Source organism: Anomalospiza imberbis, chromosome 2 (assembly GCF_031753505.1).
Source record: "Anomalospiza imberbis isolate Cuckoo-Finch-1a 21T00152 chromosome 2, ASM3175350v1, whole genome shotgun sequence".
NCBI lineage: Eukaryota > Metazoa > Chordata > Aves > Passeriformes > Viduidae > Anomalospiza > Anomalospiza imberbis.
Window position 1 is genome coordinate 112,004,761 of NC_089682.1, and position 16,922 is coordinate 112,021,682.

The 16,922-nt window shown below is 40.3% G+C and overlaps 1 protein-coding gene across 1 annotated transcript in view; it reads right to left on the reverse strand.

Moving 5' to 3' along the window:
* Positions 1–14,857, reverse strand: part of NALF1 (NALCN channel auxiliary factor 1) — a 436,861-nt gene extending 422,004 nt beyond the window's left edge. Inside the window, exon 1 of the mRNA XM_068182571.1 lies at positions 13,815–14,857. Within this exon, the coding sequence (XP_068038672.1) occupies positions 13,815–14,633 (819 nt within the window). The 5' untranslated portion in view covers positions 14,634–14,857. The remainder of the gene's footprint in view (positions 1–13,814) is intronic.
* Positions 14,858–16,922: the final 2,065 nt, after the last annotated feature.

Genomic DNA, 16,922 nt, shown 5'->3' on the forward strand with positions numbered 1-16,922 from the left:
GCTCTATTTTCTTATGAGCTGCACAGTACTTTCTAATCATTCAAAGAAAAAAGCTTTACTCTGTGAAGAAAAAAAAAGTACCAATCCATAACATAGACACACCTTCATCTTGTATGCTGAAGAAACTCAAAGAAAATGAAGTCTTCACATGTATATAGAAATTGAAATAATTAAAAAAGAAACTCAGCTACTTAGGCTTTCCTGCATAACTAATTGTCAGTTCCATGGCTACCTAAAATCTAGCCTGAACACTGCATCATAGTAATTTTTTTTTAATTTTAGCAGGAAACAAGAAAATATATTAAAGCATAGTGAGGGCAGTATTAAATGAAGACTGGACAGACTAGTTTCACTGCTGCCAATTTCCCTCAAAAATATGTTTCCTTTTCATGATTATTTAGATATTTTTGCACTGTTCTGAATGAAAAGCTCTAGAATTGCCATAACGAAACACTGACGGTTCTGTTCAGCCTTATGTCTGTGTGTTGGGAAGGTGCTGTAATTTCCACAGTGAGGACAGAGGCAGACCCAAAATGCAGCAGAGCTGCAGTGACTCTGCTGCACAGAGGCTTGGCAGATGTAGGGAAAGCACAGTGCAAAAATCTGCATCACCTTCATAGGCATGCCAACAGAAGATAAAAGAAAAAAAAAAAATAAAAAGGGATAATACATGATCACTACTGCCATGATTATCTAGAGCTAGGTGCAGTGAATCATTTCCGCAATTTGGCTCAGGGCCTTGAGATGCAGACCTAAAGAAATTGCTGAGATACTTTGGGAATTTTCTCCAGGTTGAATTTCAGCCTCTTTAACTATAACTACGTGAATATTAACAGGGAGTGTGGCTCTGCAGAGACACTCTGTAAACTGAAACTGTGCCAAGAGCCTGGTACCCACATTACATGTGTTTCGTGGGTTTTGCTTTGGGCTAGCCCTAGTCCTTTTTAGGGACTGAACATCCCTTAGTGCCTGCAGCTCATTATAGGTGCACTTCTTGGGCACCTGGATGCCTTTGCTTTCAGCAGACAGCAATCCAGCTCGTGTGGTGAATCAAGGGGCAGCAAGAGTGGCAGTAGGAGTGGGTGGGAAGTTTCCAAGGCACACCTCAGACCTGAACTGAAATGCTGATGGAGACAGCCTGAGAGCAGCTGCCTGTACACAGCTCGGGCACTTGTGATTTGTTACAGACTCTGTAAGAAATAAATAGTTGCCTTTTAACTCTATTAAGAAACAAAGTCAAGAACAAAGTGTGAAGCAGGACCAGCAACATCTTTTGAGCAATATCACAGCTGCATCTCACAGTGCACCTGCACGCTATGGGCTCCTGCACTGCTGAATGACTGCAATATTTGAGTTCTCCAGTAGTGCTTTACTTGCAGGGGAAAAAAAGCCTCTAAAGGGTTTCAGGTCTTTTGCTTCTCTTTCAAACCTATGATAAAATAATTTCAAACATCTCTGTATTCATATGTACTTTACCCTGTACTCAGGAGTATAATTTTAGAGGAACCAAAAAAAAAAAAAAAAAAAAAGCCTACTGATATTTACAACTATCCCATTCCTTCCTATGAGCTACTGATCTTCACAACTAAGATTTTGGTAAAACTCTGAGGTGTAAATATTTTCTGCAAGCTGAAAAACATATCTCCTCCTCCTGTAGATCTAAAGAACTATAAAAGAAGGAAAAGATCTCTTTCATCCCAAACCTATTGGCTCTCTTCAAATCAGACCTATATTAAAAACTATTGAGCACAAAACCCAAAAAAAATGCTGTAAATATTTACTTTCATAAGATAATTTAAAGAGGACGTTTTCTGTAGCAATTAGAAAGAAACAAAAACACCAAAAACTAAAAAAACTTTTAAAGTTATATTTGGGAAGTCACTGTAATCCATTATTATATTGCACAAGCTAACATCTTTCTGCCCCATAAAACATTTCCGAAAAAATATAAAAATCACATTATGCAACAGTAATAAAAACCTGAGCTCCCAGAAAATCACAGTGATCAAAAAATGCTGGTCTTAAAAAAACCCCACATATATGCACAACAATAAACTTTGTCGTAATATGCAAATAGGGAAGCAGAAAAAAAATAATCGAAAATATTCCACAAAGGGTGTCTACAAATGCACTGTGAAGACCAGTGTAAGACAGGGTTAGTAGGCATCCCAACAATATATGCATATTATATATATTATTTACATACATATATATATATATAATCTTCTACTGCAGAACCTTTCTGAAGTGTCGATGAAAGAAAGAAAATACCCTAAGTAATTTACACTTCCACACAGAAAACAAACAAATCCTGAAAAAAGAAGAACACCATTTAGAAACAATTGCTACATTTTCCTGTACTTCTTAATTTTCCATAATTCATGACTTTTCAGATTTCCATGGGACTCTACTGCAGGACTGTCTTAGCCTCTCCAGAATGCTTGATCCTACAATAATAATTTCATTGTTCCACTACCTTTAAGGCATATACCTATATATACATATATATGCACACACACACATATGTGTGTATCGAACATGTAATTTTTATTTAAGTTGTCATTGTTAAAATTACTACCTTTTTTATGAGTGTTGAAGGGTACCACAGAGCAAAACTTCCATTACCTTATTAATTCTTCAACTTACACTTAAATTGTTAGCTGTATTTATGCCAGCATAAATACAGAGTGTCTTTGCACCAATCAAAGCATCTTCTCTGGATTTAAACTATTAATACTACTGATCATCATCTCTCCTTTTAACCCTGGTGGATGACCTACACCCTTGGCTGGAAAAGGCAAATAATTTTGCTTTGTTTTCTTCAAGGTTTTCCTCTCCCTGGATAGCTGAACAACTTAAGCTCATAATATTTTTCTACAGCAGTGCCTGAAAAATCAATAGAATAAGAGAACACAATCAAGACCAACTACAACAACAAAGGGAAAAAAAAATCAATCTAACAACAATAAAAAATTAGTAATGTCAGTCAAAGACAGGAAAATGAGCATTTAAAGCACTCTGAATACTGTTTTTTGTAGCAAGGTGTGTAAAGCAAATCTGTCTGAGTCAAACTGTCCTTCTGAATTCATACATTTGAGTTTTAAACATATGTTTCTCCTCTCAAAACAGCATTACATTCAAGAAAAGTCATTTATTTCAATGGAGTTAGTCCTGGTTTATGTCATTGTGGATTGCTGACTAAAGAAAATTGGCCTATACTTACAAATGAAAATAAAATAATATCTTAAATTCATATCTGTCATACAGAGATTGGCTTGCAGTACATTTTCTGTGCTCTGGTCCCAGGAATTAATCTCAGTACCTAGATTTTTAAAAGCTGTTGTTACATCAATTATTTAATTTCATTAAATTCATAGTGAGGTTGCAACAAAAAATGTGCATTTATAAGATTCAGCTATAACAATTATGAGATTTAAATAGAGACAAAAGAAACCATAATGCACTTCTAACTGAATTGGAATATAAAACAGGAAGCCTCATTTCCTGAACTCCAGTGCTATACTATATCTTGTTAGCTAAACTCAGCTTATAATAGGGGTCATTTCCCCAAGGATTGTTACATCATAAAGCATAAATTAAAAAAAAATAAAAATACAAAAATTGTTTCTGTTTTCAATATAATTTGGGTAATATTTCAAATGTACCTTGTTCAGAAACTCTTACTTCTTCATAACACTCGTCCAAGTTCTGTCAGGTTCTCTGTAGAAATATTACATCAAGACTTTAACTCCAGAGCAGAACAGGACTGGAAATGAACATCTCTCATCTCTAGATGCATAAAGAATTTTAAAAGTCATCCCAGGGGACCTTGGCTGTGTTTTTGACTTGCTTTCCTTTTTAAGTGCAGAACCTCAAGCTAGTGGAATCTAATCCTCATATATCCTCAGCCCTGGCCCTGCTCCAGGGCAGAGCTTCTAAGTTCCAGTCAGGCAGCACGTGCTGGGGCATCCCCATACACAGGATGCTGGGAGCTTCCCATACTTGTTCCCTTCTGCAAAAAGAAAACCTTGCTTGCAATAAACCCAGTCTCTCATTAAAGCACTGTACCACAATATTTACAGCTTGAACATAGTATGAAAGGAAAAACATTAAAGGATGGGTTTATACCTCTAGAGGTATAAAATTTGCAATATCCCAAAATAGATCCATTTGGGATACTTTACTAAATAATAAAAAAGGCCAGTAAATGAGGTTCTGATGACATGGATCTTTTTCCACTTATTATACTGATTTCCTGGCTTTAACAGGGAATCAGACACATACAGATACATCCCACTGAGAAACCACCAGAAACTTGTTGAAGGACTTTACTAACAATTAGAATTCTAAATAGACGTTACAGTAATACTTCTCTTCAATCCCTTCAGAGGTTTTAATTTTTACCAAAGCATGGATTTGAGATTCCTTGTAGATGTTTTAATTATAAAGATTACAATTGGCATACATAATATTATTGCCATTGTTTTTGATAATATATCCTGGAATTTATAGCTCTCTTATATTTTAAAAATAATTTACTTTTGAAGAGTGATGTGCTATACCAGACATCACCACAGAGAGTTCTAACTTGTTCAATACACAGGAATTTTTACTTCCAGCTATGAAGTACATCTTCATTATCCTAAAGCCCTTCTAACACAGAAATCCAATTTCAACAGATATATATGAAGGCAATGTTAATATTCATACAAAATTCACATGTAATTTTTGTGGGTACATTTTCAAATATATATACTTGCATTTTTTATTTTAATTATAAATAGTCTAAAAACAAATTGGACTTTACATTTGCCCTTTAGTTGTTGATCTACAAACTGGGTTTTATTTTAAAGAACATCTGTTTTTTTTAATCCAGTGTGTGTGTATACAAATCCAAAAATTTATATCAGCAGAGATGATTTTAATGCCTTTGAAAATGTTAACTTTACCAGTGAAAAAATACCCCTCTAAATGAAGTTATACTAGTAAAATATTATAATTTCTTGATGCATGAGCACAACAAATCAACTAATATGACTTAAGAATACACTTTCCACACTAGCAAAAGCTTTTCCATCTGGTATGCTGTTCATCATGAAAAAAAAAAATTTCATTAATAAATTTTTATATTTATCATCTTGCATTTAGTTGTCTATTACCACACACAGAGGTCTCAGAGATAGGTAATTAACTTAATATAGATTTTAAGGTATTTAAGAGTTGCTCAAGTTCTCCCTTGAAATCCAATAAATAGTATTGTATTAGACTAAAAAAAATTAGTTTAATACAATTTTTGGTTTTTCTGAGAAGAACCTGTAAGTGTAACCCCCTACCCTAAATACAGAAAGCAAACCTACCAATGCAGAGCAATGGTCAGCAAATCATCAATCAGCAAATTCTGGAAACTCTTTTATTCTCCTACAAGACTGAGTAAAATGAGAAAAGTATTTTTTCAAAGTATCTCATCTTTTTCCCCTCTGCTTAATAAAGAATGCCCTCTGATTCTGAATTGCTAATATCTTTAAAATGTAATAAAAATACTTCATTATGATGCTTAACAGAGATGAAGTCTGTTGAAAGGCCCAAGATACCATTTACATAAGTGTTCAGGCAAATTGAAGGCAACATCTAATCTAACATGCAGAGGATCAACAAGAATTAAACATGTATTTAAAAAGCACTCTAGATATCATACTTCCTCCATGGAAATTATCTCCTAAAAGCTGCAATATGTTGCACATTCCAAAATGCAAACATAATACAATTTCCTTTTTTTTTCCCCTTAAAAAATTTTATAATGGATATATTTGAAAATATAATGCCTTAATAATGAAATTACCTAAATCACAACATTTTAAAAAATCATTGAAATGCCAATATCATATACCAAAAGTGAAAATTTGGACCTTTTTTTTTTTTATTTGTGATCTGTCTGGTACCCCATTTCCTTCTAATACTGTTAAAGTCCTTTAAAATATCCACAATGACTCCCAAGCTGCTGAGAACTTCTAAAAACCTAGACTGAAACATATTGTTTGCTGCTAACTTCAGATCAAAACAACTTACTGCTGTTTTTAATCATGAGGTTTTCTTCTAAAGACGAAGCATCTGAATCAGCTCTCAGAATCAATATATATTAAAGGTGAACACTTCCATTGGGCTCTCAAAGACACTTCAAAGGACCAAAATATTAATATATAACTGGTGAAGTTTGTCACTTCAGCATTTATCATCACCATTCATCCCAACAACTTTGTTCCATTCAATCAGTGCTTCAAAGGGTCATACCACATTGTTCCATAAAGGCTTTAGGCCAATCTTATATCAAACTAAGCTTTCAACACATGTCTATCGGTTTTTTTGAAGGACAGGAGATGAGACGAGATAAAGGGTGGGAGAGTATCAAGCACTGATCAGCTTCACTTCAGAGCCACTTGCATCATGCCCTATTCCTTTTGTCGTTATGGACTGGGAGCTAGTTGGATATAGCTCTTCAGTGTGCATGTTCTAAAGGAAAAAATTCACATATTTCATATACCTACCCTGTTTGCAAACAAGGTCAATTCACAAATCCATAAAGAAATCTGGTCTTTTTTTCTTTTAGCATATCTCTACATTAATCAAATCTCTCTACATGCCAGAATATGTCTCCAGTGCCTCACTACATTTGTATTCATCCAACTGATTGATGTTGTAAAGGAAATCAAGCTCACAGACATTCTCACTTAGAGATGCTTGCTCTAAAGTTCTGACAAGAGAAAAGTAAAGTGAAAAATACTTAGAAAAGTACAGTATGTTTACTTTAGCAAAGTGGCATAAGTGTGTTTCTTGACTGAGGGAGTTTGTGTAGTCTTGGGAGTTTCCTCTGATTTGGACTAAGGGAGGAAATTCTCATACATAGACACTCCACTCCCCCAAAAAATCCACCCTCCTTGTAAAGAGAGAAGGGAGAATAAGAGAAATCATCTCTAGCAGATCTACCTGCAAAAATGTCTATTAAGAAGATGACCTACAATTGTTATTGTCTAGTTTCTCAACAGAAATAAGAAATGGAAAAGTCATATGTAGAAGATTCTGGTCTTCTCTCTCAAAAAAAAGTGATGAAAATGCAGTTATGTCATACAAGGCTCTTTCCTGTTCTCATCCCTAAGAAGCAGATTACACAGCTGACAGATTCTTCAGCAACAGAATATAGATATCTTAGCAGTGAAATAGAACTGTGATTTCACTAGGTTGGTGTAGGACAGCACAAGTAGCAGGACTTCACAAACTTTTTCAGAATTAAATTTTGCATAGGAACATAATTTCATCCAAACTTAATTTTTATACCAAAATCATTTTGTTAGAATTCATCGAATATGACTTTTGAAGTCAACAGTGGGTGGAAGTGTTTGTATCTGATATAAAATGACAGCATGTCCTCTTTAGAGACAACAGATATAAAATAAGTATTTTAGGGCATAATCCATCTGACCTATTTTAGATATCCACTTCATTGTGAACTGACTTAGACTCTAGAATTACCTATGTATCTCCACTGACTACAGAGAGAATCTAAACTTTACTTTTTTTGTGAATATCCATAATGGATATCTAGCTTTGTAATTTTGTTTTTGTCATATGGATTACTTTATTTTTCTATCTTCTGGAGTGTTATGACTGATATTTATCAAAAAGTAATATTTAAGAATTCAGCTTCTAAGTTATTTTTTCCCTTTTAGGCAATTCAGAGATCTAAATACATTATGGATCTTAGTGCAAGACTGAAGTTATAAATGACTAAGTATAGACCAAATGATTTTTAGGCAGGATAAGTGATAGAACTATAATTTGCATTTTGATTACCTTTCCCAGAAGAACCTGAAGTGAAGAAGCAAGATTTTCACAGTCTCTGCAAGGTGCACATGAAGCACACGGCTTGATGTAAAGAGAACAAGTGAACGAACCGGAATCGAGGGCAGAGCCATGAGGTCCCAAACTATGTGACATTAATACCATGAAACATTAAATGGTGATTACTGGATTAGGGTGGAATCCACTTCAACTACTCTGTGCTAGTAATCTGCCGCCCTTTTTTTTCCTAAATCAGGATGCTGTACCCATTGACACTATGAATGGGATGAGTATCTCGACGATCAACTAGATGCAAACTTTTAAAAGTTAAGTGGGGTTAGTGCACTTCTGGAAAGAACGCCCGGGGGAGTTTCTCTTTTAAGAGTGAAGAAATCTGACCCCGATCCAGTAAAGCATTTAAGCAATTGAATGACCACAAGCATGTGCATAGTCTTCCCTGACTGCAGTACCATTCATCTAGCTCAAAATAGGAGACTGAGACTGACTGCTGTATCAGGATTCTAGGCCAAAATACAAATCCCTTAGCACATAGTCAGTGTTGCTTCTTGTATTATACCAATACTACAAGAAGAGTTATACTAAATTCATCCACCTATTTGTCTTAAATTAGTTTTGAAAAATAACTCAACATTTACTTTAAAAAAAAAATCACCTGAACAAATAACATAAAAAACCATAAAACTGTGCAAACATCAATTTACACAGTCACATTAGTTTCACAGCATTTTATACCAAAGTTCTAAAAAGTGTAAACATTTAAGTATTATGTATTTTTTAAGTACAGCATAGTATTCATTTTTAAAAAAGAATAATTATATTTCAAGAGATTCAGAAAAGATACTAGTTCAGTAATTAATGTGGGGATTTTTTTTTGTTTGTATTAAACCACAAGTACAGATCTTCAAGGTTTAGTTTGTATGGGTTTCTTCTGATTAGATTAGCTATCAGTCTTTTATAGAACTATCCTTGTATAAATATGTGATTAAGATGTGCAACTGAAATGTCTAACTTTGTGGCAGATGCTGCTCTATGTGATCTTTTGTAACTGAAGGGTTCTTTTATCATTTGAGCTTTTGGGTTAGTATTTTTCATCTGCTCTTTTCTGCCAGCTTAACAGAGATTTTAAATCAAAACCTAATTAGACTACATATGCTGTTTAGGAAAAAGTTCTTAGGAAAGTAATGATTCATATAGGCTTTGATATTTCCAGATAGCATCTAAGAAGAAATGTGATTTTGATTGTTTTAAATAACTTCCTATCACCCTCTTAGTCAAATAAAGGTAGTTGAGCACAGTTCTTTGACCAAAAAAAAATTCTTCAGTAACAGAAATACCAACTCTATATTCCTATCAATGATACCATCTGTGCTTAATGATGAAAGCCTTTATTAACACACATTTTTCAGCTAAGTAGTATTACAATTCAGGTATTCTATGACATATTTTTGATAACAATACCATAATCCTCAAATCAGAAGTTATCAAATGATATTTAATTCCTGAAAAACAAAAATCTGTGTGTACATGTTGAGCATGGATGTCAGCCAAAGGTTGCTTTTTAGCAATGTTGATATAAGAAGAGTTGGTTTATTTTTCCTCTTTGATTTTCTGTGAGGGAAAATGAATTATTTTAATGTTATTTTAATTATAATGCACTTACTTGAATTATATATTTCAATATTTTAACTAGTGCTAAGAAAACCCACATTTTAAACACTCTTAACTTGCACTAGGTTAAGGAAACCTGTGTCAAAAATGATGACTGGTATCTTGTTCAAAAATTAATAAATACATCTGCCAGGAAAGCCCTGGCCTCTGACACTTAATCACAAAGATGTAAGCTCCATCTTTAAAAAAAAAAGGAAAAATATTAAAAATCTTTACATTTTTATGTCCTACTTAGTTATTTGACCCAGTTCTTAATCAGAAGTAGCCAGAATTTTCTTCTATTCCACAGAGCGATTGCCTGCTGCCTTAAGAATAAAAGCTTGAGTATTTCCCCTGATAGAAGGCTGGCAAGTCATAATGAGGAACTGTGTCTTCCAACATCAAACCAATATAGTTTCTGTTAATTGTCTGAATTCTGCGCTGTGACACACTGCATAGAGAAATTATTTTCTGGAAACCAAGAAATGATACATATTTCCAAGATAAATCCCTGCAAAAATAATCACAAATTTATACTAGGCAATAGCAAGATTTCATAAGCATTTTTTAAAAATCTTAATGAAATTCCAAACAGAAAAGCAGAAGTGTAAATCCAGATTTCCAGTTACTCTGTTATTTTAGTGATTCAGTAAATCTACAGCAATTTGTTTCAACATCTAGTTGAATATGTAATAAATTCAAATATTTCTCTTATGTTTACTGTTTAGCCATTACTACTATGTGACTATCAAGGAAACAATATATAGAGACATCATACTTTAAGCAGAGTTTATAAGAAATAAGTTGGAGACAGATTTATAGTGAGACTGATATCCCAAGCTTCTAAACAACACATAAAGTTTACTGACATACAAACAATATAAGAAGATGCATATGTATATTCATTGATACCACCAAAAATAGTTGTTTTCTAAATGTTAAAAATTGTCAGCATTTTCTAAAAAATTTTCGAAAACCCCAATGCAACTCAATAGAAGTTTGAAGGTAAGACCTTAATTACAGGACAGAACACTTAAAAAAAGCAAACAAAAAAACCTAAGTATGCTTTTATATTAAAACTGAAACTCACCATATAGAATAGTTAAATGTGATTGGTAAGTCAAAAACTCCTGTCTACAAACTTCTGTAATATAAAGCAATTAATTTAAAATATTCTTCAGAGACCAGGAGACATGTAGTAGAAGACAGAATATTTTGAAAGTATAGTTCATATTCTTCTGGTTTCAGATAAAAGAATGAAAACATAAAGTCTGAGGTTTATACCCATGCATCAAAGGCATTTCTGATGTGTAGTGTTATCACCAGGAGTACTTTCTGGAAAGGCATAACTTGTTGAGAAACCCATCATAATCTTCACACTTTACTGTGAGAACTGACTGAGTTGAGCATGGTGTATGGTGTTGGGGTGAATTTGGGGAAGGGGGAAGCAACACCCAATTGCAAGTTCATGCTTGACTGCTATTCAGAGTAAATTTTATTATTGTTTATCATCAGCTATAATTGGTCAAATGGATGAAAATATCTCTTTCTCAGTGAACAAAGCTGCCCTCCAAGAATGCTAAAGATATCTTAAATATAAATAGACTAGCTAACAAGCCTTTCATTGTATTAAGCCAAGGCTTACATACATGGTTATTGAGTAAGGGCAGTATTTTTAGAACTTTGTTTAAAAGAAAAAGCAGGTCACCATGTAAACCATGACACCCACCAAATAATGTGTACCTAAACCACACAGCTATATGTCAAGTTATTTTCTATTCTGATGCTCTACCTAAGAATTAGCTAAATATCCAACATGCAAAAAAATTAACTTACACGCACACACCAAAAAAAAAAAAAAAAAAAAAAAAGGCAAAAAGAAAAAAAGTCCTGATTGAGTTTCATAATCAAAATATATATAAAGCACGAGAAACCCCAGCAAAATATTGCAACGGTCACAAAGTATTCGAGTTTCAAGTTTCACCTCTCCACTCTGCAGGACAGCCCATGCACAAGCCCACGAACACACACGTCAGACCGCGGGACGTGCCATCCACTTGGCTCTCGCAACCACCCACACGAATCAAAGGGCTCCAGAGGGACCCAGAACCACCAAACCAGGGCACGGGGGCAGAGAGCCGCATCTCCTCTGCCTGACCTCGGGCTGTGTGCGCTGCCTTGCAGAACCTTGGACAGCGATCTCCTGGCGCTCCTCTCGGTGCAGCCCAGCCCAGCCCAGCCCAGCCCAGCCCAGCCCCGCGGCTCGCCCCACTGCGCTTCCCACCCGCACTGGGTGGGCATCTGCACTGCCCACCAGAACCCCTGGAGAAAGGGAAAACAGACTAAGCTGCACCCATGTTTTGTTTTTTTTTCCTTCCCCCTTCTGAAGTATCTCATTTTTAACACAGATTGGTTGGCCAAATTCTCAAAACATGAAGCAATATCATCTGGCACTCAGAACCACATAAATGTAGGTCACTGGCATTTGCCTAGTTCAGTAAAGTTTCACACAATTATTTTCAATGTCAACAACTTTTTCTCTATCATTAAAAAAGTATTTCTCCTTTTTGGGTGTGTGAAGGGAAAATCATTAAACAGCATAAATTTGCTCTTCTGTTCATTTTCAAGACCTTTTACACCCTGATATTCTGTAGACCAACTGAGCACTTTGTGGTAAAGTTCAGTCAAACTAAACTGTGATACCAAAAAATCACTTTAAGCATGTAAATGCTGATCGTTTGGCATCATGGAATAGTAGGTCAATTTCTAATTATAGAGCTACTGAAGTGACAGATATTTCCTTACAGCAATAGATATCTATTGACATTGATAGATATTTTTTACTTTTTTACTTTTCCAATTCACTCTGGAAATAAAATATGTTTACATTATCAGTAACTGAGTACATATCATATATGCAATGAATGTGTACACACACGTTTTGCAATCTAAAAACAGTTGAGTCGACACTTCTGGTGATTCTACCTTACTTTTGTCAGGTTTAGAAAGAAAAAATAAATATGCCAACTTTCCTACCGTTATCCAATTAGATAGCAGGTTATTTCAGCTTCTGAAGGGGCTCTGGATCCATTTTTGTGGCAAATACATGCACAAATGATAGTAAGTTATTGGCGAATGGGATTGTTTAGGCATAGGCTGTTACTATTAAATGATTTCAGAAGGCCCTGCTAAAGTTACAGAGCGCAGAGGTACTGCCAGGCCTCCTATTTAGCGCAGCGATTCACATGCATGGTTGTCTTCCACTGCTAAAGTAGAATTTGGTTCAGACTGGTTAGTGCTACAGTAGTTGAGATAATCTAGTTCAGGGCAGAAATATTCACCTCCTACCAAGTACTCAAAAAGGGGGAGAAAGCATGCAGTTAGCTATTTCAGGCACCGAGGACAACTCTTTTCTTCTGCCCTGTCTTGAGAGATAGGCCAACTAATCTTGTGCCAAAGTACAGAGAAGGCAACATCTACAAGAGCCAAAGTGGGACCCTCTGCCTTCTAACAAAGGCAAAGAAAAGCCTCTGGATCTCTCTGAGCCGTTACCAGTGGTACCAAAGGAAACAGCCGCAGCTTATCAAAACGCCGTCACCATCACTTCCCAACGAAGGGCCACTGCGGTGCCCGCCAACAGACACTCTTGTCCTCCAGCCTTCCCCAGCTCCACAGATTTTGGCAGAGCGCCTGCAAGCACTGTCCCGCTCCCGCTCCCGAGGAGGCCCGGCGCCGCACGGCTCCGACGCCGTCCAGCATCGCCACCCCCGGGCCAAGCGCCCGACGGAACCTACCCGGAGCCGCCGGAGCGCGCCCCTGGCCCCGCGGGGGACGAATCGCCCGTGCCCGGGCACCGCGGACACCTGCCCACCGAGGGCCGGCGGCCAGGGCAGCGCCGTCGGGCAGCCCCGACCGCGGTCGCCGCTCCGAGCCCCGCTCATTGTCATGCAGACCCTGTCGCTGCCTGCCGCCAAGTCGCATCCCAGCCCGCTGGAAGCCGGCAGCCGAGCCGGAGCCAATCGCATATTCATGAGGAGGGGGAAATCCAGCGCTACGCTCCCAGAGGACCGAGGATCGCTTCTTTTTGCGTTTTCTCAAGCTTCCCCCTCTCTCTTCCTCTCTTTTAATCATGCGCTGAGGGGGGCATCCCGGCCGATACCCTCCGCAGCATCGCCTGCACCGTGAGAACCGCGGCCGCCGGCGCCAGGGGCAGAGACCGAAGCAGGCACAACAGGGTCCACGGCAGCCACAACAGCCGAGGGAGGCACGCCAGCCCGACAGCCAGGGACAGGAAACACAGCAGGGGCTCCTACCTTACAATCCTCAGGACACGATTTCACCGAGTACTCATCCGACTGTAAATATTTCTGGAGCATAACCTCAAACTCTTCATATTTCTCCTGAGCGTGCTGGTCGTAGCGCTGGTAAGCCTGGACGCACTGGCTGCAGGAGCCTTCCCCCTTCAGCACCACATCCAGACTGCAGTTCAAAGTGTCCGGATTGGACAACCCGGCGAACAACTCCCAAAGTGTGTAGGAATTACAAAAGGAAAGGTAAAAATCCGTCAGGTCCCAGCCGGGCGCCGGGCTCTGCCCCGTGCCCCGCGGTCGCCCCGACCCCCCTCGCCGCTGGCACACCGCCTCCGCGTCGCCCACGCTGAAGCACTGCCCGGACGAGGAGCCCGGGGGGGGGCACGTCTCCAGGGGCCTGGCGGTGGAGTTCCCCAGGAAAGCAGCCTTGCCGTGCCGGGGCTCGGTGCCGTTGGTGCGGCTGCCGCGGCTGCCGCCGCCGCTGCTGCCGGGGGAGGGCGGGAGGGAGGGCGAGGGGGGGGCGAGGAGCCGGGGCGCGGGGGGCGCCGGCTCCCCCATGCCCGCCAGCAGCTCCGGCTCCGCGGGCTCCTGCTTCTCGGGCGGCGGCTGCTCCTTCTCTCCGGTCCCCGTGAATTTGGCCTCGGCGCAGAACCACAAGTGATCAGAGAGCAGGACCGTGAAAAACAAGAGCGATGCCAGGGACAGTCGCCATTTCTGAGCCCTCTCTGAATCCGTGAAGGGTTTCTCGTTCTCCCGGGGTGCGAACCAGATTTTTAAGCCGTCATCATACTGCCGACTACACATCCAAGCACCCCTGGTCATATTTTGGGAACGCACAGCCCTGGCCGACTCCACCGTGAGGGCTCCTTTGCCAGTGTCACCACAATATGCATTGACTTAAAAGATTGGGGGGATTTTCTTGCCTGCCTTCCCTCTCTCGCTCGCTTGCTCTCCCCCTGTCTCTCTTCCACTCTCCCCCGTCTCTCTTTCTTCCTCTTTCTTTCTTTCTTTCTTTCTTTCTTTCTTTCTTTCTTTCTTTCTTTCTTTCTCTTTTTCTTTCTTTCTTCTCTCTTCTTTTTCTTCCTCCGAGATATTGTTGGTTTTCGCCGGGGGCTCTGCCTTGGTCTCACCACACGAAACAGCCCCAGTCCATCCAACGTGGAGTGCCGTGGAGAAGATAAGAGCAATAACGCAGAGAGGTGGAGGAGGAGGGAGAGGAGATGGTGGTGGTGGTGGTGGTGGTGGTGGTGGTGGTGGTGGTGGTGGTGGAGGTGGTGGAGGTGGTGGAGGTGGTGGTGGAGGTGGTGGTGGTGGAGGTGGTGGTGGTAGTGGTGGTGATAGTTGGTGGTGGCGGGGCTGCGCGACTGGTCCTTCTCCCCTCTCACCCAGGCATGGTCAGATCGCAGCTCCCCATCTCCCTCCTGAGAAAAGCCCACTGCGCCCGGACAACCGCATGCCGCGTCCCCCGCTGCCGACGGACGGCTACGGGAGGGCTCCTCGCCTCCTCTTCCTCCCTGCCGCCGCTGCTCCTCTTCCTCAGCCCCGAGCCGCGGCACAGATGCCTGCACCGCTGTCTCAGTCTCTTTCTTCTCTCCCCGCTCCGCTCTAACTGGAGAGACGCTGCTGCAGGGCTCCCGGAGCGCTGCCGAGGATGCTGAAGAGGAGGAGGAGGAAGAGGAAGAGGAGGAGGAGGCTGCCGGGGCCGCCGCCGCTGCTGGTGACAATGGGCTGCGGCTGCCGCCGCTGCTGCCGCCGGGCGCGGTGTCCCCGGGCGCACGGGGCGGAACTGCCTGGCTGGGGGCCCCCGATGGGCACAGGCATCTTGGGCCCCTGGGCTAAGTTGCCGCCATCTTCGTCCTGGAGAAACACTTTTTTGGGGGGAGCTCTGCCTTTTGCGTCATCTCCTCCCGCGCCGAGATCGCTCTATCCTGGCGCATTGGCAGCAGCAGCAACTCTGCCTCCTCCTGCCTGAGGAGGAGGAGGTGGGAGATGCACTGGGGACCACATGGACCCTCCAAAGGGCTTCCTCGATGCAACTCTTTCTACTCATCTCACCGAAGGGACTGCTCAGTACGACTGTCCAGCCCTCTCTCCTTCAGGGTCTCCTTCCCTTTGTGGCTGTGGAACACCATGTCCACACAGGATAGTGGCTGGAGACGTCTGTCTGCGTGTCTGTCCTTGTCATAGCAAATCACAAATGGCATATGCTACTCCAGGCTCTGCATCCTGGCCAGTTTTTGCCACACAGTAAAATGTCTGAGCATAGTTGCCTGTCTCTCAATCAGAGAGCTGTAAAGCAAAACAACTATAAAGCCCAAGCTGTTTCCTCAAGAGAAGTTTTGCAAAACCCTGGTTCAGCCTATGAGCTGGATAAATACTGCCTGTCTGTGTGTTCCCCTGTTTAGATATCACTTCTTAGAGAGAAAGACAGAGGGGCCAGGCTAAGTCCTCCTTCTAGGATGCTGAAATCACCTGGGGTGATGATCTCCATTTGGACCCAGTACAGAGATCCAAACACCTTCCGTCCCCCAACCATGAATGTCTCTTGCTCAAATAAACATACTCTTTGGACACTCCTAAGTGTCTCTCACTCCTTTCTTCTGGCTCACTTATGCACCTTAATGTAACAGCAAAAGAACAACTTGGATCCCACACATAAGACAAGAGAAGGTGCCAGCTAGAGGTTGAACACTAACAGATGAAGACCTGGTGTTCACCTCGAGACATCAGGTCATAGGATATCTGGCCATAGGATAACCACGATGTGTATTTTAATTTCTCCATTGTTCTGGCAGAAGGTTTAGAAACCATATTTTTCCTTGTTCCAGAGGCTTTCTCTTTCCTGAGGAACTGATAATTGCCCTTGGAAAAGATGGGCAATATACCGCAAAAGGTGGCTTTGTCCCATTTTTTGGTTAAAGAAAGCTGTTTTTCTTAACAAACATGGTCTGTAAACTAATACAGCTTACTGATGGTTCTTGAATTCAGCTTCAAAAAGTTTAGTGGGAAAAGACCTGAGACTAAAGCATAACAGAGGAGAACAACACTTGTATCTTATCTGACTGAAGCTGTCATTAACAGAAGGGTGATCTTACCAAGGAATGTGCTGGA